This window comes from Trachypithecus francoisi, unplaced genomic scaffold (genome assembly GCF_009764315.1).
Source record: "Trachypithecus francoisi isolate TF-2019V2 unplaced genomic scaffold, Tfra_2.0 Lachesis_group17, whole genome shotgun sequence".
In the NCBI taxonomy this organism is placed as follows: Eukaryota; Metazoa; Chordata; class Mammalia; order Primates; family Cercopithecidae; genus Trachypithecus; species Trachypithecus francoisi.
In genome coordinates this window covers 2900366-2923371 of record NW_022681462.1, presented here as the reverse complement: position 1 = coordinate 2923371, position 23006 = coordinate 2900366, and the positions used below count along the sequence as shown (strand labels likewise).

Below are 23006 nucleotides of genomic sequence, written 5' to 3'. Positions count from 1 at the left end.
GCCTACAATATGGTCTATATTGAAGAACATTCCATGTGCTGATGAATAGAGTGTATATTCTATGGTTGTTGGGTGGAATGTTCTGTAAATATCTGTTAAGTCCATTTGTTCTAGGGTATAGTTTAAATCCATTGTTTCTTTGTTGACTTTCTGTCTTGATGACCTGTCAAGTGCTGTCATTGGAGTATTGAAGTCCCCCACTATTATTGTGCTTCTGTGCCAATTTTTAGGTTTAGTAATAATTGTTCTATATTTAAGATTGTGATACCTTCCTGTTGGACAAGGAAGGCCTTTTATCATTATATAATGTCCCTCTTTGTCTTTTTCAACTGCTGTTGTTTTCAAGGTTGCTTTGTCTGATATAAGAATAGCTACTCTTGCTTGCTTTTGGTGTCTATTTGCATGAAATGCCTTTTTCCACCCCTTTACCTTAAGTTTATGTGAATTCTTATGTGTTAGGTGAGTCTCTTGAAAGCAGCAGATACGTGTTCAGTGAATTATCAATTCTGCCATTTTGCATCTTTTAAGTGGAGCATTTAGGTCATTTACATTCAATGTTAGTATTGAGATGTGACATACTATTCTATTCCTCGTGCTATTTGCTGCCTGAATACTTTGGTATTTACGTATGTATGTATGTATGTATGTATGTATGTGTTGTTTTATAGGTCCTGGGAGATTTATTCTTTAAGGAGGTTCTGTTTGATGTATATTGAGGATTTGTTTCAAGATATAGAGCTCGTTTTGCAGTTCTTTGTAGTGCTGGCTTAGTAGTGGTGTATTCTCTCTGCATTTGCTTGTCTGAAAAAGACTATCTTTCCTTCATTTATGAAGCTTAGTTTCACTGGATACAAAATTATTGGCTGACAGTTGTTTTGTTTAAGGAGGCTGAAGATAGAACAACAATTCCTTCTAGCTAGTAGGGTTTCTGCTGAGAAATTTGCTGTTAGTCTGAGAGATTTTCCTTCATAGGTTAGCTCATGCTTTTGCCTCACAGCTCTTAATATTCTTTTCTTTGTCTTTCCTTTAGATATCTTGATGACTATGTGCCTAGGTGATGATCTTTTTGTGATGAATTTCCCAGGTGTTCTTTGAGCTTCTTGTATTTGGATGCCTAGGTCTCTAACAAGGCCAGGGAATTTTTCCTTGATTATTTCACCAAATACGTTTTCCATACTTTTAGATTTCTCTTCTTCCTCAGGAATGCCAATTATTTTTAGGTTTGGGTGTTTAACATAATCCAAAACTTCTTGGAAGCTTTGTTCATTTTTTTTTTAAATCTTTTTTATTTGTCTTTGTTAGATTGGGTTGTTTTGAAAATCTTGTCTTCAGGCTCCAAAGTTTTTCCTTCTACTTGTTTGATTCTATTGCTGAGACTTTCCAGTGCATTTTGTGTTTCTGTAAGTGCGTCCTTGATTTCCAGAAGTTGTGAGTGTTTTTTATTTATATTACCTATTTCACTGAAGATTTCTTCCCTCATATCTTGTATCGTTTTTTTGATTTCATTAAATTAGACTTTGCCTTTTTCTGATGCCTCCTTGATTAGCTTAATAACTGACCTTCTGAATTCTTTTTCTGGCAAATCAGGGATTTCTTCTTGGTTTGGATCCATTGCTGGCGAGCTAGTGTGATTTGTTATTTTTTGAGGGTGTTAAAGAACCTTGTTTCATCCTATTACCAGAATGGTTTCTCAAGTTCCTTCCCATTTGGGTGGGCTCTGTCAGAGGAAGATCGGGGCTCAGGGGCTGCTGTTCCGATTCTTTTGTCCCATGGGGTGCTCCCTTGATGTGGAACTTTCCCTCTGTTCCTAGAGGGATGTGGCTTCCTGACAGCCGAACTGGAGTGATTGTTATTTCTCTTCTGTATCTAGCCACCCGGTGGGTCTACCAGGTTCTGGGCTGGTACTGGGGGGTGTCTATACAGAGTCCTGTGATATGAACCATCTTCTGGTCTCTCAGCCGTGGATAGCAGCACCTGCTCTGATGGAGGTAGCAGGAGAGTGAAATGGACCCTGTGAGGGTCCTTAGTTGTATTATTGTTGTTTACTGTACTAGTTTTGTGCTGGTTGGCCTCCTGCCAGGAGGTGGCACTTTCAAGAAAGCCTCAGCTGTGGTAGTATAGGGAGGATCAGGTGGTGAATGGGGCCCCAGAACTCCCAAGAGAATATGACCTTTGTCTTCAGCTACCACGGTGGAGAGAGGAAGACCTTTGGGTGGGGGCAGGGTTAGTCGTGTCAGAGCTTAGATTCTTCTTGGGTGGGGCTTGCTACCACTGCTGTTGGGGGATGGGAATGTGGTTCCCAGGTCAACAGAGTTATGCTTCCAGGAGGATTATGGCTGTCTCTCCTGTGTCATGCAGGTCACTAGGCAAGTGGGGGAAACCAGCAGTTACAGGCCTGACCCAGCTCCTGTCTCACTCCCACCGTGCCTTCCCCACCAACAGCACCGGGTTTGTTTACAGGCAGTGGGCAAGCAGGGCTAAGAACTTGCCTCAGGCTACCAGCTTCCTGGCTGAGAAAGCAAGCAGGGCTTTCAGGTTTTGTGCCACCCTGCCTGCCCACATCTGCACTTGGGCTTCACCTCTTTCCCTGAGTTCTGTCCAAGAAACTTCACATTCGGTTGGAATTGTTACAAAATTCAGTTGGAGGTTTCCTTCTCCCTGTGGTCTTTTCCCAGTTCCTCTGGCAGCCCTCCCCAAGGACCCCTGTGAGACCCTGTGTCAGAGATTGCTTCCCTGGGGACTGAGCTCTTCCCGCTGCTTACTCTCCTCCTGTATTTCACTTGGCTGTCTAAATTATCTCAGCTCCAGGTAAGGTCAAATCCTCTCCCATGATCTGGACCTTCAGTTTCCCTAGTGAAGGTGTGTGTTTGGGGGTGGATGATCCCCTTTTCCCACTTTCCCACTTTGGGCACTCCAGTTATTTGGGCTGTCTCTCAGGTCCCGCGGGAACAATCCCCTTCCTTCAAAGGGTCTGTGGATTCTCTCGGCTTTTCTAGTATGTTCCTGCAGTAGTTCTTGAAGCAAAAGTTCACGGTGCGAGTCTCCACACACTGCTTTGTTTGTCTGAGTGAGAGCTTCAAATGAGTCCTGCCTCCTATCTGCCATTTTCTCCCCCACAATCCTTTTTTAAAATTGTGAAGTGGTAGTCCATAGTATAGATAAACCATATGCTTTTATTAATACTTTGTTGATAGATATTTGGATTAGTCACCCATTAGTCTTTAGAGTAAGACTGCTGTAAAATTTTTGCATACGCCTTTTTATGGGCATATGTTTTTATTCTCTTGAATAAATAGGAGTGGAATTATTGGGTTACATGGTAAGCATGCGTTTAATTTCATAAGGAATGATCAGTTTTCCACATGATTCTATGATTTTACTGTCCAGTAACAATGTATAATGCAGCCCTTTTAAATCAGGCCTCTCAGAGAGAATGAGAATTGAGTTCTAATTTGCTAAGATACCTATTGTATATATAGTAGTCCCCTCTTATCGAGGGGGATATGTTCCAAGATCCTCAGTGGATGCCTGAAACCGCAGCTATTAATACTGAACCCTATATGTACTCTGTTTTTTCCTAAATATACATACCTATGATAATGTTTAATTTATAAATTAGGTACAGTAAGAGATTAACAATAACTAATAATAAAATAGGGCAATTATAACCACATATTGTAAAAATTTTATGAATGTGGCCTCTCTCTCTTCAGTTGACTGTGGGTAACTGAACCCACAGAAAGACCACAGATAAGAGGGGCTGCTACACCGAATTACCATCTCTCCTGGATTCATAGGAATCTAGAATCGTCCTAGCTTTGGGCTATCCTTGAGAGAACTGAGAAAATAGTCACTAAACTAATTGTATCTAGTTCTTTCTCCCACAGAACCCCACGTGAGAAAGGTTGTATAAGAGTTTAATTTGTTCCATCCATGTCCTTAGCAGCATTTTCAGGCTCTGGTTTTAGCCATTTTACTGGATGTGAAGAGGTATAATTGTGTGGTTTTAATCTGTATTTTCTTGATTCCCAATGATGTTGAGTGCCTGTTTGGTGTGTCATTTGTATATCTTATTTTGTTAAGTGTCTCTTCAATTCTATTGCTCATTTTTTCACTTGGTGATTTTTATTGTTTATTTGTAGGCATTATTGTAGCTAGAAGCCGTTATCTGAAATATAGTATGATTTTTTTTTAACCAGTCTGCGGCTTGTTTTTTGCTTGTAATTGCTTTGTTTTTTTTTTTTTTTTTTTTTTTTTTTTGAGGCGGAGTCTCGCTCTGTCGCCGGGACTGGAGTGCAGTGGCCAGATCTCAGCTCACTGCAAGCTCCGCCTCCCGGGTTTATGCCATTCTCCTGCCTCAGCCTCCCGAGTAGCTGGGACTACAGGCGCCCGCCACCTCGCCCGGCTAGTTTTTGTATTTTTAGTAGAGACGGGGTTTCACCGTGTTAGCCAGGATGGTCTCGATCTCCTGACCTTGTGATCCGCCCATCTCGGCCTCCCAAAGTGTTGGGATTACAGGCTTGAGCCACCGCGCCCGGCCGCTTTGTTTTTGATAAACAAAAATTTTAGTATTTCTTTTTCTAGAGACACTGTCTTATTCTGTCACTCAGGCTGGACAGCAGTGGTGCGATCACAGCTCACTGCAGCCTCAAACTCCTAGGCTCCAGTGATGGCACTGCCTCAGCCTCCCAGGTAGCTGGGACTGAAGATATGCGCTACCGTGACCAGCCAATTAAAAAAATATGTGTGTGTGTGTGTGTATGTGTGTGTGTATATGTGTATGTGTATATGTGTGTGTGTGTGTGTGTGTGTGTGTATTTGTTGTTGTTGAGACAGAGTTTTGCTTTTGTTGCCCAGGCGGGAGTGCAATGGTGCCATCTCGGCTCATCGCAACCTCCTCCTCCTGGGTTCAAATGATTCTCCTACCTCAGCCACCCTAGTAACTGCGATTACAGGCATGCGCCACTACGCCCAGCTAATTTTGTATTTTTAGTAGAGATGGGGTTTTTCCATGTTGGTCAGGCTGGTCTTGAACTCCTGACCTCAGGTGATCTGCCTGCCTCAGCCTCCCAAAGTGCTGGGATTACAGGCATTAGCCACTGTGCCCGGCCTAAAAAATTTTTTTTTTTGAGACAAAGTCTGGCTCTGTTGCCCAGGCTGGAGTGCAGTGGTGCGATCTCGGCTCACTGCAAGCTCCGCCTCCCGGGTTCACGCCATTCTCCTGCCTCAGCCTCCTGAGTAGCTGGGACTACAGGCACCCGCCACCACACCTGGCTAATTTTTTGTATTTTTAATAGAGACGGAGTTTCACTGTGTTAGCCAGAATGGTCTCAATCTCCTGACCTCGTGATTCACCCGCCTGGACCTCCCAAAGTGCGGAGATTACAGGCATGAGCCAGGGCGCATAGGGTCTTGCTATGTTGGCCAGGGTAGCCTTGAACATCTAGCCTCAGTTTTTTGGTAGATTTTATAGGATTTCCTATGTAGATTATCATGTCACCTGTGAATAAAGAGTTTTGCTTCTTTTCTAATCTTAATGCTTTGTGTTTCTTTTTCTTTCCTTATTTACTTGATAGAAACTCTGGTATAGTGTTGAACAGAAGAATGAGAACAGTCATCCTTGTTTTGTTCCTGATTTTGGAAGGAAAGCAATTCAGCCTTTCATCTTCGTAATGTCAGCTATAAGCTTTTTCTAGATGTCTATTATGAGATTGGAAATGGTGTCTTCTATTTGTAGTTTGCTGAGTGTTCTTATTAAGAATGGATATTGACGGGAGGCTGAGGCAGGAGAATGGCGTGAACCCGGGAGGCGGAGCTTGTAGTGAGCTGAGATCCGGCCACTGCACTCCAGCCCCGGGGACAGAGTGAGACTCCGTCTCAAAAAAAAAAAAAAAAAAAAAAAGAATGGATATTGATTTTGTCAAATGCTTATTCTGCATCTGTTGATATCATAATTTTTTCTTTATCAGTCTGTTAATGTAAGTTATTAATGATTAATTTTTAATTTTTAAATTGTAAACCAATCTGGCATTCCTGGGTAAACCCCACTTGGTCATAGTAGATTCTGATTTTCTTGGATTTGATTGCTACAGTTGGCTAAAACTTTTAACATATATGTTTATGCTTTCTCCAAAAGCATTGTAATTTTACATTTTATGGTTAGGTTTTTTGTGTATGGTGTCATGTAGTGGTCAGAGTTCTTTTTTTTCCATACAGCAATACAATTGGGTTTTTTTGGTTTGTTTTTGTTCATTTTATTTTACTTTCCAACTTTTTTTTTTGAGACGGAGTCTCGCTCTGTCGCCCAGGCTGGAGTGCAGTGGCCGGATCTCAGCTCACTGCAAGCTCCGCCTCCCGGATTTACGCCATTCTCCCGCCTCAGCCTCCTGAGTAGCTGGGACTACAGGCGCCCGCCACCTCGCCCGGCTAGTTTTTTGTATTTTTTAGTAGAGACGGGGTTTCACCGTGTTCGCCAGGATGGTCTCGATCTCCTGACCTCGTGATCCGCCTGTCTCGGCCTCCCAAAGTGCTGGGATTACAGGCTTGAGCCACCGCGCCCGGCTACTTTCCAACTTTTAAGTTCAGGGGTACGTGTATAGGTTTGTTATGTAGGTAAACCCCTGTCATGGGTGTTGTGCAGAATATTTCATCCCTCAGGGCAATGCAGTTGTTCTAGCACCAGTTGTTTCCTTTCCCCATTGGACTGCTTTGATGTATTCATTGAAAATTGATTGACCGTATATCTGTGGCCTATTTCTGTGCTCTGTATTCTGCTTTATTAGTCTATGTGTTGATCCTTATACTAATGCCAATCCATCTTGAATAGTGTAGTAAGTCTCAAAGTCAGCTTTGGTAAGTCCTCTAAATTTATTGCTTGTTTTCTATTTGTTTATCCTTCTACTAAAATTTCTTCAGTTTGTTGTCAGTGTGCTAATTCATTTATCAGGTGTTACACCATATATATTTTTAACTTCATCTACTACATTTCTCATGACTGTTATTTGTACCTTTTTCCCTATCTTTTGTCATATTGATAATATCTAGCAGTGTCTTCTATTTAGTTTTTAAAATTTTTCTAGAACCTCCAGAAAAATATACTACTTTTTTTTTTTTTTTAAAGACAGGCTCGCCCTCTGTTGCCCAGGCTGGAGTATAGTGGCATAATCACAGCTCACTGCAGCCTTGACCTCTCAGGCACAAGCGATTCTCTTGCCTCAGCCTCCCAAGTAGCTGGGACCACAGACGTGCCACCGTGCTTGACTAATTTTTTAAAAATTTTCTATAGAGACGGGGTCTTCCTGTGTTGCCCAGGCTGGTCTTGATCTCCCAGCCTCAAGTGATCCTTCCACACTGGCCTCCCAAAGTGCTGGGACTACAGGCATGAGCCATCATGCCTGGCTTCTCCTTTCTTTTAATTTTTTTGGATGCATTTTTTAGATTAATTAATTAATTTTAAGACAGAGTCTCGCTCTGTCACCCAGGCTGGAGGGCAGTGGTGCGATCTCAGCTCACTGCAGACTCCGCCTGCTGGGTTCAAGTGATCCTTAGCCTCCTGAGTAGCTAGGATTGCAGGCGCACGCCACCATGTCCGGCTAATTTTTGTATTTTTAGTAGAGACGAGGTTTCACCATGTTGGTTAGGCTGGTCTTGAACTCCTGACCTCATGATCCGCCCGCCTCGACCTCCCAAAGTGCTGGGATTACAGGCATGAGCCACCACTCCTGGCTTGGATGCATTTATTCTAATATACCTGCTTCTGCTTGAGTTTGTAATCAGTGTGTTTTGTTTTGTTTCATTTTTAAATGACTGGCCTTTTCAAATGTCTTATAATTTTGGCCCTGGAACAGATTTTCCCATGGAGATATCAGTTATTGTGTAAAACAATGCTTTTGGGTGACTAAAAATGTCAGCCTCTTTGAGTTCATGGTATGGGGGGATTGGAGACATGCTGATGCCATAAAACCACTATCACTTTTTGCCTCATATACACCTGCTTTGTTAATTTTTCACCGGTTGCTCCCCTGGATGAAGAGACATCAGGAGGCTCTATTAGTCTATTCTTGTGTTGCCATAAAGAAATACCTGAGTGTGGGTAATTTTAAAAGAAAAGAGATTTATTTTAGCTCATGGTTCTGCAGGCTGTACAGGAAGCATGGTGCTGGCATTTGCTTTTGGTGAGGGCCCGAGACAGCTTACCATCTTGGTGGAAAGCAAAGGGGGAGCCAGTGTATCACATGACAAGGGGAGGAGCAAGAGAAAAGGGGAGGTCCCAGACTTCTTTGAACAGTCAGATCTCATGTGAACTAACTAGTGAGAACTCACTCATCAGCAAGGGGATAGTGTTAAACCATTCATGAAGGACCTGCCCCCTTGATCCAATCATCTCTCCCCAGGCCCCACTTCCAACATTGGGAATCACATTTCAACATGAGATTTGGAGGGGACACACATCCAAACCATATCAGGTACATTCCTTAACAGCCTTGGCTGCATATTAGAATCAAAAGAGGAGCTTTAAAAAACAATAGTGATGTTGATTCTCATTCCCAGGTATTTTAATTTAATTGGCGTAATTGTGCAGCCTAAATCTAGGACTCTTTTTTTTGTTTTACTGCTTTAAAATAATTTCATAATTTGGAGGAAGTTGCAAAAATATACAGAGAAGTTGAAGTATACCCTTCACCCACTTTCCCATAATGATTACATTTTGTATCACTATAGTACAGGATCAAAGCCAGAAAATTGGCATTGGTACAATGTGTGTGCATAGTTCTGTCATTTTATCACATATGTAGTTTCATGTAACTACCACCACATTCAAGACACAGAAAGTCTATTACCACAAAAATATCCCTCATGCTACTCCGTTACACTCACATCTCCTCTTCCCCCACCATGATCCCTAATATCTGACACTAATCTGTTTTCCAACTCTGTAATTTTGTCATTTCAAGAATGTTATAGGAATAGAATCATACAGATGTGATTTTCAAGATTTGCTTGCCATTGAGATCCAGCCGAGTATTATTTTTTTTTTTTTTTTTTTTTTTTTTTTTGAGGCGGAGTCTCGCTCTGTCTCCCGGACTGGAGTGCAGTGGCCGGATCTCAGCTCACTGCAAGCTCCGCCTCCCGGGTTCACGCCATTCTCCTGTCTCAGCCTCCCGAGTAGCTGGGACTACAGGCGCCCGCCTCGTCGCCCGGCTAGTTTTTTGTATTTTGTAGTAGAGACGGGGTTTCACTGTATTAGCCAGGATGGTCTCCATCTCCTGACCTCGTGATCCGCCCGTCTCGGCCTCCCAAAGTGCTGGGATTACAGGCTTGAGCCACCGCGCCCGGCCTCCAGCCGAGTATTAAACTTTGCTACTTTTTAATATTGCTGAGTAACATTCCATAGTATGAATGTACCATAATTTGTTCAGCGATTCCCCTGGTGAGGGACATTTTCATTGTTTCCAGGTTATGGAAAATAAGGTAGAGCATATGCATTCAATATAATTATTGGTAGGGCTCCATTCTCCATGTTAGTTTTTGGGGATGTTTTTCGTTGGTTTCTTTCCTCTGTTTCTCATGTCTCTGTTTCTGTTTTCCTGCCTTTTCATGGATTACTTGACGTTTTTTTGAATCCCATTTTTGATATCTGTAGTATTTTTGAGTGTCTAGAGATTTTTCAGTGATTGCTCTGTGAATTGCCCTTCCTTATCACCATCCACTGGTGTCACATTTTATCAGTTTGAATAAAGTATAGAAATCTTGCCTCCTTTTAAGTGCTTTTATCCTCCCCCATTTATAATTGTCTTAGTAGATACAGATTAGTACCTCTTTAGTCTTGGATGTCATCTTTTATTAGCTGTTATTTTTGTTGAATATTGTCTTTATTCCTCCCTACTGGGATTTTGATTTGGTAAATATTGGACCTTCTTTTTTTTTTTTTTTTTTGAGACGGAGTTTCGCTCTGTTGTCCGGGCTGGAGTGCAGTGGCCGGATCTCTGCTCACTGCAAGCTCCACCTCCCGGGTTTTTACGCCATTCCCCTGCCTCAGCCTCCCAAGTAGCTGGGACTACAGGCGCCCGCCACCTCGCCCGGCTAGTTTTTTTTTTGTATTTTTTAGTAGAGACGGGGTTTCACTGCATTAGCCAGGATGGTCTCGATCTCCTGACCTCATGATCTGCCCGTCTCGGCCTCCCAAAGTGCTGGGATTACAGGCTTGAGCCACTGCGCCCGGCCCAATATTGGACCTTCTTATTCTGTCTTTTACTTCTGTTAACCTTTATTTTGTATTTTTTCATTGTTTTATTTGTGCTCTAATATAGGACCTCTGATCTGTTTTCTTCCCCCAGTTTACCAGTTATCTCTTTGGCAGTGTCTATTCTGTATTTTTAACTTGTCCACTGAGTTTTGTAATCTTTAAAATTTTGATATTAGTTTAACTTTGTGAAGTTCTATTTGGTTCTTTTCCAAATGTGTTGATTTTTTTATATATGCTATTACTTATTTTATGTGTTTGTATTTAAACACATGTATTTCTAAGTTTCTATTTGATAGTGCTGTAGTCTGAAGTTCTTAGGGATCTAATTTAGTTTGTGTGTCTTTTGACTCCCACTAAGGTTGGATTGTTTCTTGGTGTATTTTTAAATTTTGAATTATGAGATCATTTTCCATAGGCTTTTGTCTGGGGTTTAGTTCTGTGCTTGGGTTGAGAGCATGCCTCTGGAATTTTGTGAGGGGTTCCTGATTATATGACCAATCAGGAACCAAATTTTATTTTGATGTTTTAGATTGAGATTAAGACTCTTTGTTGTTATTATTATCCTGAGCCTAGCAGCAATTGACAAGGTGTTTTTCTCTAGTTCGACCTTCTCACTGATGGTATATCGCTCTGTATTTACGTGGGACACCTTAGTTCTATTTCTTGTGTTGCAGACATCTCTATGGCTTCATCTTGTTATCTGAATTAAAACATAAAACCCAAGGCTATTGAGGCAGACAAACCCCAACGATAGCTAACATAATAGTTCCTAATCTGATTGCTCTGATTTGGCATTAGGGGACCTAGGGAAGGTAGTATTACCAAAATGCTAGTAGTAGCTTATGTTGGAATAGTGGATTGAAGATCCCTTCTTACTGCTTATTTTTTAAACTTCCTGGTTTTGTAATGAAAATATTAAAACTGTATAAAAATATTAAGAGGAAATAAGTATATTAGTGTCCTTAAAAGTTTTTAGATTTAAACACACTACAAAATGGCAAAACAAAAATTTCAGAATTAGTTTTATTATTAAAATATTCGCAGACTTTTGTATGAAAACACAGAAAAAGATCTTTCTGATACTCAACGACACCTTGCTAAGAAAAAATATGAGCTACAGCTTACTCAGGAGAAAATTATGTGCTTGGATGAAAAAATTGGTGAGTTTTTTTCTCCTGATATTACTTTTAGTTTTTCTTAAGTTTGGTAGCAAAGATATGTTTTCTTCTCTTCAATATAACATAGATAAACTTGGAAACAAGCCCTTAACTAAGTTTATGAATAAAAAATAATAGAAAAAATTTATTTTTTTGACAGCAAAAAGTTTTAGATTTAGCACCATAAGTACTTAGTGAAAGTTAAAATTTGTTTGTAAACTTATGATAACTTTGAATTTTTTGTGTAATGTAGCTTGTCCATAGCTGCTGTAATGAAACATAGTATCTATATATTACTTTTGGTGGAAAGTGTACATATGGCTAGTTATGTCTATGATATTACTGGGGTTTGTAGAGAAAGTTCCCTTTTTTGAAGTTTCCTATTTATGTTTGTTATTAGTGATCAGTATGAAAATTTGGTCATAACTTAATCTTATAGGGTAAAATTTTGGTCAGGGCTATAAAAGAGCTTATTTTAAAGTAGAGGAAATATTGTTAACACGCTATTATATAGTTCAAGAATGTCTGGTATAAACAACTAGGTAGGTGGAGATACTATGTATCAAACCAGGAAATATTAAAACAGAAATATAAAAGGTAATATTGAAGGAGAACTCATATTTGGGTATTTTAAGTCCCAATAAAGATCTAAGGTAAGCAGTTGAATATTTAAATTTGTGTCTCAGAAGAGAAAGATACATATTTGGGACACATCAGCATATAAATGATATTTTAAAACCATGAAATTACCTAGGGAAATGTAGAGAATGAGGAGAAGAGGATCCAGGACTGAGTAAGAAGAAGCCAAAGAAGTAGGAAGAAGACCCAGAAGTGAGTGTTATTTTGGAAGACCAGAAAGCAAAGTGTTTTTAAAAGGGGAGGATATGATGAATTGTCAGACACTTTTGAGAAGTGAAATAAGTGAGGCTAAAAAAAAATATTGATTGGATTCGGCACATGGGAAGATTTGGTAACACCAAAAAATAAACGTTTGGAGTGTTGGATGTAGAAGATAGAGTGGGTTGAGGAATAAATGGGAAGTGAAATCGGGACAGAAAAGCAGTCTCTCAAGAAGTTTGGCTATTAAAGGGTAGCAAGAAAATAGGGTAATAGTTTGAATGGGCTGTTAGGTTGATAATTTTTTTAAGCTACGAGATACTAGAGTTATTTTAGAGATGTATTGATTGTTTGATTGCCAGTGGGAATGAATCAGATATCAGGACACACGAAACGTGGGTTGCCTTAAAGGCAATACTACCTGCAAAAAGAGACATGGCGTATTCTCCAGTACTGTATAGATCAAGTTTTTGGCATATGACAATATGGTATTATCTCCCTTAGCACTGCTCCTGGATGGGCCTCACAGGTATTAACCTAGTAGGGATTAATCTTGAAGTCTGGTCTAACAGAGCTACCCTTGTAGAGCTCTAGACCAGTGGTTCTCAAACTTTCATCCGTGTCAGATCCTTGAGAGCTAATAAAGATCACTGGAGCCAGCCTCCTTGAAGTAGGCTAGACACAGAGCTTTTGTGTCTCTATCAGTTTCTGTAGGTAAATCTAATACCTTAGAACCCCTACTCTAGACGAGTGGTTCTCAATCCTCATTATGTATTAGAATCACTGGGGAAAGAAGGAGTTTCTGAAACATAAATTGCTGTGCCCACCCCCAGAATTTCTGTTTCAGTAGGTCTGGAGTAGAGGCCTAAGAATGTACATTTCCCAGGTGATGCTGATGGTGCTGGTTGAGAAACCACAATTGGAAAACTATTCTTCTATACCAATCATTCAGGCCTTCAACACTGACACTGGCTTGCAAGAGTTCTCACAAATTGCATCATACTTCCTGGGATGATTTTTTTTTTCCTAGGAATTTTTATAACACTATTTTAGAAATATCAGAATATTAGAAGACATTTTATTTTAAAGACTTAATTGAATATTTTATTAAGATTTGTTACTTACCAACTTTTTATACAACAGTGATTCTAGGCTAGCGGGAAGGGAGGGGAAACTAGAGGGGAGAAATGCCACAGATTGTTTGGTATTCCGCTTACTTCATCCACCCATTCTCTCTTTTCCCATCATACATGTAAGTCTACTTTGAGAACTTGCAATATAGAGCTTTCCTTAACTATTCTAATTCATTGGTATTGTGCTTTTGTGTTTATGCATCATTTAGAGTTTTGTAATTCACTGTAGTTTTTAATCAAAAAAGCATTTTTTAATTTGGGATATAGCACTCGTTAGTAATTGAATATAATACATTAGAAGTAAGGAGAACTTCAAAAAGTACGATAATCTGCTTGAAATAGAAAAAAAATTATTTTGATTAAAACAACACTTTTATGATTGCATATTTAGATAATTTTACGAGGCAAAATATTGCACAGCGAGAAGAAATCAGCATTCTTGGTGGAACCCTCAATGATCTGGCTAAAGAAAAGGAATGCCTGCAAGCATGTTTGGATAAAAAATCTGAGAATATCGCATCCCTTGGAGAGAGTTTGGCAATGAAAGTATGTTCTGAGAACTGTGGTTTATAAGGAACGTTTAAATGAAATGTTAAATGTTAAACTATGATTTAAAAACTAGAATCTGAATAAAATATTCTAATTTTCTCAAATTTTTTTTTTCTAGAGAGTTGAAACTTCAAAATCTGACTTTGAAATATTTTAAGATAGTCTTAGGAAGCATGTGTACAAATCCAGTAGTTAATATTTTAAGTTGATTTTTCTATCATGAATTAGTAATTAACATTAACTGACAAGAACTAATTCAGATATCAAAATATAAAGCATGACAATAAAGTAGTGAGACTAATTTCTTCTTAAAAGCATATTTTCGGGCCAGGCGCGGTGGCTCAAGCCTGTAATCCCAGCACTTTGGGAGGCCGAGACGGGCGGATCACGAGGTCAGGAGATCGAGACCATCCTGGCTAACGTGGTGAAACCCCATCTCTACTAAAAAATACAAAAAACTAGCCGGGCGAGGTGGCGGGCGCCTGTAGTCCCAGCTACTCGGGGGGCTGAGGCAGGAGAATGACGTGAACCTGGGAGGCGGAGCTTGCAGTGAGCTGAGATCCGGCCACTGCACTCCAGCCTGGGCGACAGAGCGAGACTCCGTCTCAAAAAAAAAAAAAAAAACAAAACAAACATTTTCAGGTAGTTACCCTTTGTAATAGTGGTAATTAGAACTAGGAGAACTTTTCTTTCTTCCTTTCTTTTTGAGACGGAGTCTCGCTCTGCTGCCCAGGCTGGGATGCGCTGGCGCGATCTCAGCTCACTGCAAGCTCCGCCTCCCAGGTTCATGCCATTCTCCTGCCTCAGCCTCCCGAGTAGCTGGGACTACAGGCGCCCGCCACCTCGCCCGGCTAGTTTTTTGTGTTTTTTTTGGTAGAGAGGGGGTTTCACTGTGTCAGCCAGGATGGTCTCGATACCCTGACCTCGTGATCCCCCCGTCTCGGCCTCCCAAAGTGTTGGGATTACAGGCGTGAGCCGCCTCGCCCGGCCCTAGGAGCACATTTTTACATAATCCTCAGGCTTTGATGATAGGTCACGTAGGACTGGTGAATAAAGCTGGATGATAACCTCCATCCCACATTTTTGTTGTTGAAAAAAGATGTTGCTGGCCGTGTGCAGGCTGGGCGCGGTGGCTCATGCCTATAATCCCAGCACTTTGGGAGGCCGAGGCGGGCGGATCACGAGGTCAGGAGATCGAGACCATCCTGGCTAACACGGTGAAACCCCGTCTCCACTAAAAATACAAAAAAAATTAGCCGGGCGTGGTGGCGGCGCCTGTAGTTCCAACTACTCGGGAAGCTGAGGCAAGAGAATGGCGTGAACCCAGAAGGCGGAGCTTGCAGTGAGCCGAGATCGCGCCACAGCACTCCATCCTGGGCGATGAGCGAGACTCCGTCTCAAAAAAAAAAAAAGAAAGAAAGAAACTGAGGATGAGGCCGGGCATGGTGGCACATGCCTGTAGTCTCAGCTACTTGGGAGGCTGAGGCAGGAGTATCACTTGAGCCTGGGAGGTGGACGTTGCAATGAGCCTAGTTCATGCCATCCTACTCCAGCCTGCATGACAGAGCAAGACTCTGTCTCAAAAAAAAAAAAAAAAAAAAAGTGAATGGTCCGTTTTCTCAAAGCCCCTAGTGTAATAAGGAGAGAGAGAAAGGTGCTGTTATGATAGAATGTATCAAGTGCCATAATGACATATGCACAATATGTTGTGGAGTTGGGCAAAAACTCACCTGATTCAGCCTGGGAATTGGGTTAAGGGAGGAGGAAGGTCTGGAAAAACCTTCCATTAAGTAAGTGATGGTGCCTGGACTGCCCTGAAAAATGACTAGATAGTAGTCAGGAGAATATTCAGGGGAAGAAGACAATGAGAAAGTGTGATCCAGACAGGTTGAACAGCTTAAGTGAGAGTCTAGTGGCTTTCATGAGAGAATTTCATGAGACTTCCTGATAGTTTTCCCTGGCCAGAGAACAAGTTGTAGAGAGATACATATGGGAGGGCAAAGAAAAGATGGGATAGGCAGACAGTCCCTTCTCTGTTCTGATGCTAATTGCAGCCTTACAGTGCATGTATGTGTGTGTGTATATATATGTATATATCCCATCTCTTCACATATCTATATAGATATATGATCTATATATATAGATTTAGATATATGAAGAGATATAGATGAAAAGATGGGATATAGATACATGAAGAGATGGGATAGATAAGGAAAAATCATAAAAGTACATGTGATGTTTAGTGTGAGCTCTGTCATCGTGGATATGGAGGGTCACTGAAATAATGATAATGAAATGTTACAATTAGGTATTTATTTTATAACATATTCTGACATTTTAAAATTTATATGAGAGATGGATTATAGGGAAATGAGAATAGTGACAGGGACACTAGTTAAGAAAACAGTGTTGAGACCTATATTAGAATAGTAGGAGTATCAGTGAAAGAAATAGGTCTCTTAAGGAAGTAAAATTAACAAGGTGTGGTTTCTGGCTTAAGAATCACATGGATAATTCCTATGTATGAAGGAAGAAACAGGAACTAGAACAGGCTTACAAAGGAAAGTTACTGACATGTTGAGTTTGAATTGTCTTTGGGATATGTAGGTGAAATATTGAAATATTCAAAGGCTCTTGGATTTTTAGGTTTGGAGAAAAATTTAAAGTTAATAGATTTGGGAATCATGGACATAATTGAGGTCATCAAAGGACATGAGATGGTAAATACTTGTGGAAAAGGCTGACTCGTCTTTGAAATGTTAGGTTTCTTTAGGTGGAATTTTGTTTCTCATTATATTCAAAACATTTCTGAATAAGCATGATTTCCTTTCAAAACACTAACATTTAGAAACAAAATTCTTCACATCTTTCAAAATCTCATTTTCTTGTGCTATATCTAATATTTCACATTTCTTCCATTCTGCTAACTGTACCAGTGTTATATTTCTTTCACAAGCAATATTGAGTTACAAGTCTACTTCAAACTCAAGAACTTTGCATAAGATTTTATGAAAGTAAACACATCTGGCCGGGCGCGGTGGCTCAAGCCTGTAATCCCAGCACTTTGGGAGGCCGAGACGGGCGGATCACGAGGTCAGGAGATCGAGACCATCCTGGCTAACACGGTGAAACCCCATCTCTACTAAAAAATACAAAAAACTAGCCGGGCGAGGTGGCGGGCGCCTGTAGTCCCAGCTACTCAGGAGGCTGAGGCAGGAGAATGGCGTGAACCCGGGAGGCAGAGCTTGCAGTGAGCTGAGATCCAGCCACTGCACTCCAGCCCCGGCGACAGAGTGAGACTCCGTCTCAAAAAAAAAAAAAAAAGAAAGTAAACACATCCATCCTCTGTAGGGAAAATATCTTGTAAAGTAGTGTTAGGCAATCAAAAGAGGAAATGTTCTCTGCAATGATATCTCAGAGCTGAACTAACAAAGGCCACTCAGTGAAAACTAATACTGTTCATATGGAGATTACAAAAATAAATTAGCATGGTAAAGTCTACATTATAGCGAGTAAAGTGACTTTTTTTCTGGTATTCATGGTTTAAAAAAATGTTTTACTACTTGCTACCAATTAAAGTTAGAAAACTCAGTAGCAACTTCATAGATTTTTGGTCAAGAAAAGCCAGAATTATTTGAATAATGTTATAGTTTGTTTATTTTTTCTAAATATACTTAGCACCATCCTGTCCAGACTGAATTTTGACAGTTAACATGAATCTACGTCCCTAGTTGGACAACATATGAGGTTGAATAAGGAATATTAAATATCATTTTAAAAAATTGTTAAACGTTGAAGTTGTACAAGGAATACGTCTTAGAACATACTGAAGTTGTACAAGGAATGATGGTACACTTGAGAAATGGTGGTATTAAGGTCATATTAAGAGAAAAATAGGCTAAGAGGATATATATTATTGGATTTAACCCAGAAATTTTGTTGCCCTGGATACTTTACAATGTTTCTAGATAATCTCTTTTTTTTTTTTTAAAATGCACTTATATTGATAAAGCGAAGCCCTTGTTAGGCTTATCAAACCATATTTTAAGGTTAATCAAGAAAGGACTTTCTTTTTTTTTTTTTTGAGACAGAGTCTCTGTCGCCCAGGCTGGAGTACAGTGACACAGTCTTGGCTTGCTGCAACCCTTGCCTCCCGAGTTCAAGCAGTTCTCCTGCCTCAGTCTCCTGAGTAACTGGGATTATAGGCACCCACCACCACACCCGGCTAATTTTTGTATTTTCAGTAGAGACGGGGTTTCACCATGTTGGTCAGGCTGGTCTCGAACTCCTGACCTCGTGTTCCGCCTGCCTCACCCTCTCAAAGTGCTGGGATTACAGGCGTGAGCCACCGCACTCGGCCTCAAGTAAGACTTTCAAAAGCGCTAGTTCAACTAGCTTTTCAGAATTTGTTTTAGAAATGTATTAAATTATATTTCAAAAATGTGTAAACATTCCATTTTAAGGAGTATTTTGTCTTTTAGTTTTTCATTCATTGGCTTGTCCTTCTTGAAGGGGTTTAACTTTTTTTTTTTAATGCATATTTTAACAACACACCAGTATCCATTACTGCCAGATGTGGAATCTGTACCATTCCATGAGAAAGCAGAATGGGAAACTAGCTAAAAATACCCTAGAGGAGAGCACATGAATAAGGGAAGATAGTATGCACACATACACACGCAAGTGTGTGCAAAACTAATGCTAAAGAAACGGGAACAGCCAGGCGCAGTGGCTCATGCCTGTAATCCCAGCACTTTGGGAGGCTGATGCGGGTGGATCTGCTTGAAGTCAGGAGTTTGAGACCAGCCTGGCCAACATAGTGAAACCCCGTCTCTACTAAGAATACAAAAAATTAGCTGGGCATGGTGGCGCATGCCTGTAATCCCAGCTTCTCAGGAGGCTGAGGCAGGAGAATCACTTGAACCCAGGAGGCGGGGATTGCAGTGAGCCGAGATCGCGCCCTTGCACTCCAGCCTGGGCATCAAGAGCAAAACTCCGTCTCAAAAAAAAAAAAAAAAAAAAAAAGGAAACAGGAACAGAATTGGTTGGAAAAATACAGGTTTGAGTTTTTAAAAATCTTTTTACTTGGTTACTTTTAAGATTTGAAAATTCAAAGGGCAAGGTGAAATCCAGTTATTACATAGTGAAATAACTTTCTTACTTTTTTAGGGCTAATGTTAGCTCTAAATATCTGTTTATAGTTGGACTAGTTCAGGGTCAATGGAAGTTTTAAAAAGAGGTGTGGGAATGGTATTAAAGGCATTAAGATATTCAAACCCATCTCTGCCTTGACTGACTCCGCTACTTCTACTCCCTCACCACACCTTTAAAAAAGGAAAATATAGATAGCTTATTTTTCTTACCTTTGCTCTAGGCCTAATGCTTACCACCTCATTAGCTCACACCTAAATATCAGTAGTATACTTCTATATGTAATTGGATTGGAACAGCTTTTTGAAGATTTTGTTGCTGGCTAATATAAATAATACACTTAATCAAAATTATTCTTAAATACTAAATTTAGGTATGCATGATTGGCTTCTCTGGGTTTTATAACATAAAGAATGCAATCAAGAGAACCAGTTCTTATCCCAGTATAAAATGCCAATACTCCAAAGCCAAACCACTGGTTTGCCTCCAAAAACAGGTGGTTATAGGGTGTTCTTGTGTTCCTGGGTGACTGCACAAACTATCTTTTAACAAAGAATTTGATATACTGATCTCATATAATTATACCTAAGTATAGCCTTTACTTTAATGAACATAATCTATTTTTACCCCATGCAGATATTCACGTTGATATACTAGACTTTAAAGTATGGAAAAGAATAGGACATACATGTTTTTAAAACCAAATGGAAACCTAAAGGGAAGGGGAAATTTTCTTTTTGTTCATTCAATTTTAACAGAAATAACAGCTTAAGATTTTTTTTTTATTTAATACTTATATTATTTTTCAAGGAAAAGACCATTTCAGGCATGAAGAATATCATTGCTGAGATGGAACAGGCATCAAGGTAAATCAGTCATTCAACAAATATTGGAGCACTTACTGGGGGGCCAAGTACCATGTTAGGTACAAAGATAGTAAGAAACAAGGGGCTTAGTGATACATGTAAGGTGCTAACTCTCTCATCAAAGGAGGTCTAAGCCTGTCTAGGGAACTAAAAGAGGGGATGGTGTTTGCCAAGTAAAGTAAGGGGAAGGCAAGGGCATTCAAAGTAGAAAGAATAGCAAAGAACCACAGATCATGTTCGCAAGCCTCTTGACCTACAAGTGGGTTGAGTGTGGTTGAAACCTAGAGCGTGAGGGAAGAAGTGAAGGGACGAGGCTAGATAGGCAGGCAGAGGCTTGTGTTATAAACAAATGAGTATTGATTATATTCTTGGGGCAATAAGAAATCATTAAAGAATTCTGAGGAGATTTTGTGTTAGAAAGATACCCAAGCAGAAGAGGTGATGATAAATTGGGGTTTAAGAGTTGTGGGACAGAAGGAGTGAAGTGTTTTTATATGAAGGAGAGACACTAGGAAAATGCCAAGTTTCTGGCCAGGGATGAATACTGAACATGAAGAAAGTATGAGGAGAAAAAATGATTTTACCTCTGAATTTGAAGAACCTTTGGGACCTTATTGTAGACATGTCTAGTAAGCAGTTAAATATAAGTCTGGGGTATAACAGAGGGGCTAAAGCTGGAGATAATTATTTTGGAGTCATTGGGTATAGATGGGGTTGGGAACCATGGATATGAATAGAGTTTGAGAGAAAGGCTAGAGTGAGAATAATTGAGAGGCTAAGGCTTGAGCCCTGAAAAGCATTAATTTTTAAGCGGGCAGGGGAAGAGGAACCTGTAAAGGAGAATAAGCCATAACAGAGGTAGGATGAAAGCCTTCCTATTACTTGATGTCAGAAGTTTTGAAATATTTGGCAAATCATTGATTATTATGTATACTTAGTATCCTTTTCATAGTGAAATGATGGCAACATTGAGAAACTCTAATGCACTGTCTTTGCAGTGTTTATTCCTATAAATTCAAATGTGTTTAAAATCTCTTCAAATGTTTTCCTGTTAACTGTCCATCTTCTGTCTTGTGAGAATTTGTTGCTCTGTTTCAGTAAATTCTCTTCTTATGTACTCTTTGATTTGTGGAATAGACAGTCTACCGAGGCCCTAATTATGTGTGAACAAGACATTTCCAGAATGCGTCGGCAATTGGATGAGACAAATGATGAGCTGGCCCAGATCGCCAGGGAAAGAGATATCTTGGCTCATGACAATGACAATCTCCAAGAACAGTTTGCTAAAGCTAAACAAGAAAACCAGGTACACTTGTTCCTAGAATCATTTTCTCCAAGAAAAAAAAATATACATTTCTTGTGAGGAACAGCCCTCATTTCATTTTATAGAAGAGCTCAGATACTGGAACTAGCCTTTTTTTTTTTTTTTTTTTTTATAACAAAATAGGCCACATAATTTTTAAATGGAATTCTCAAACACAAAGGGTTAAATATTAAAGAAAAGAGAGAACAGGGCTGTGTTTGTATTAAATCTTAGTACTTCCTTACTGAAGGATAAATATTTGAATAATCAACAAATGAGAATTAAAAACCTTGAGAACCCTTAAAGAATAGGTTTTCTTAAAAAATGGACTACGTATAATTCTGTTTCAAGTATGAATATATGGACTGTCCCTTGTTTTTTGGTCCTATTAGCACTGTGATTCTTTTTAGGAAAGTTCCTCTTACTCTTTCTTCCTAAGGCAATATATTTAAGTCTAATCTGCAGTTCTCATTTCCAATAACATTTATTTTAACTTGAACATTTAAAAATCGTATTTGGAAAATTTCTTCCCTTCTCAAAATTTTTAAGACCAAATGATTTCCCCCACTTTGATATCACTTTCAGTGTGTTTAGTTTGCATCCTGAAAGTCTGTATTCTTTAACTGTTAAAGATTATTAATTTACTTAAACAGCTATAAAGATGTAATACTTTGTTAATCATAAAAAATTATCTGAAATGTTAAAGTATTTTTTTTTAAAGTTAATGAATAATAGGATCCTGGAACAGAAAAAGGACATTATGTAAAAAAGGAAGGAAATCTGAATAAAGTATGGACTTTAGATAATGTATCAATATTGGTTTATTAATTGTGACATTTGTACCATACTAATGTAAAATGTTAACAACAGAGGTGCTCTTTATACTGTCTTCACAACTTTTTTGTAAATCTAAAACTATTCTAAAAGTTTATTTAAAAAATTAATGAATAGCAATAAAAACCAAAAGATGAGAATTTATAAGGTCTGCCTTTGTGTACTCTTTACAGCTACAGCATATGGGCTAAAGATGGATATATCTTATTTATGAAAACCTAGAAATTTAGTTTCTATTTTTTTGATTGGTTTAGAAATAGAAGCTTATTATAGAAAGCCTTTTTTTCTAAACAAAAAGTTAAGAGTTTAAAAAAGCCCCCATGTTTTTAACACCCAGTCAGTCACTGTTACATTTGACGTATTTTTTTTTATTGCTATTCAGTGCACTTACAAATTTTAACACTATTTTTATACACCTTTCTATTGTAGTGGGATAAAATCACCTATCATTTTATATCATGCTTTTTTCTACATGAAGAGGTAGTAGAGCCGAGTAAGGTTCACATGGGTTGAATCTCGCTCTCTGCGTGTGATCATATGAACCAACTTCTCTGAGTCTCTGTCGCATCTGTAAAAACGGATAAGTGAGACTATACCTGGAAAGCACTTACTGTACTGTCCAGTATATCACTTAATAAATATTTTATAGCTATTATTCGCTTAGTATAATATTGTAAGCATTTTCCTGCCTTGTTCAAACTTCGTAAACATTTTTTATAATCAGAAGAAAACTGTTGTCATAACAATTTACATATGTTCAAAAGTAGTTTTCTCCTTCGGTCATGGTCATAGGCCCAAGGTAGAAGAGAAGTCTCTCTCTGTGGACCACAGGTTAAGAACCTGTATTGTAGAAGACTAGAAAGTGGAAACTAAACAATTTTATCCTTGATACCACAATTTTTAACAAATTCGGATAATGAGGTATTTTTG

General features: G+C 39.3%; 1 protein-coding gene across 18 annotated transcripts in view; it reads left to right on the top strand.

Moving 5' to 3' along the window:
• TSGA10 (testis specific 10) overlaps nt 1-23006 on the top strand; it is a 166626-nt gene that overhangs the window by 64211 nt on the left and 79409 nt on the right. For all 18 annotated transcript variants that reach the window (XM_033238979.1, XM_033238984.1, XM_033238976.1 and 15 more), the window contains 4 exons: nt 11291-11406; nt 13765-13919; nt 19884-19939; nt 21077-21245. In XM_033238979.1, coding sequence (XP_033094870.1) covers nt 11291-11406; nt 13765-13919; nt 19884-19939; nt 21077-21245 — 496 coding nt within the window. The remainder of the gene's footprint in view (nt 1-11290; nt 11407-13764; nt 13920-19883; nt 19940-21076; nt 21246-23006) is intronic.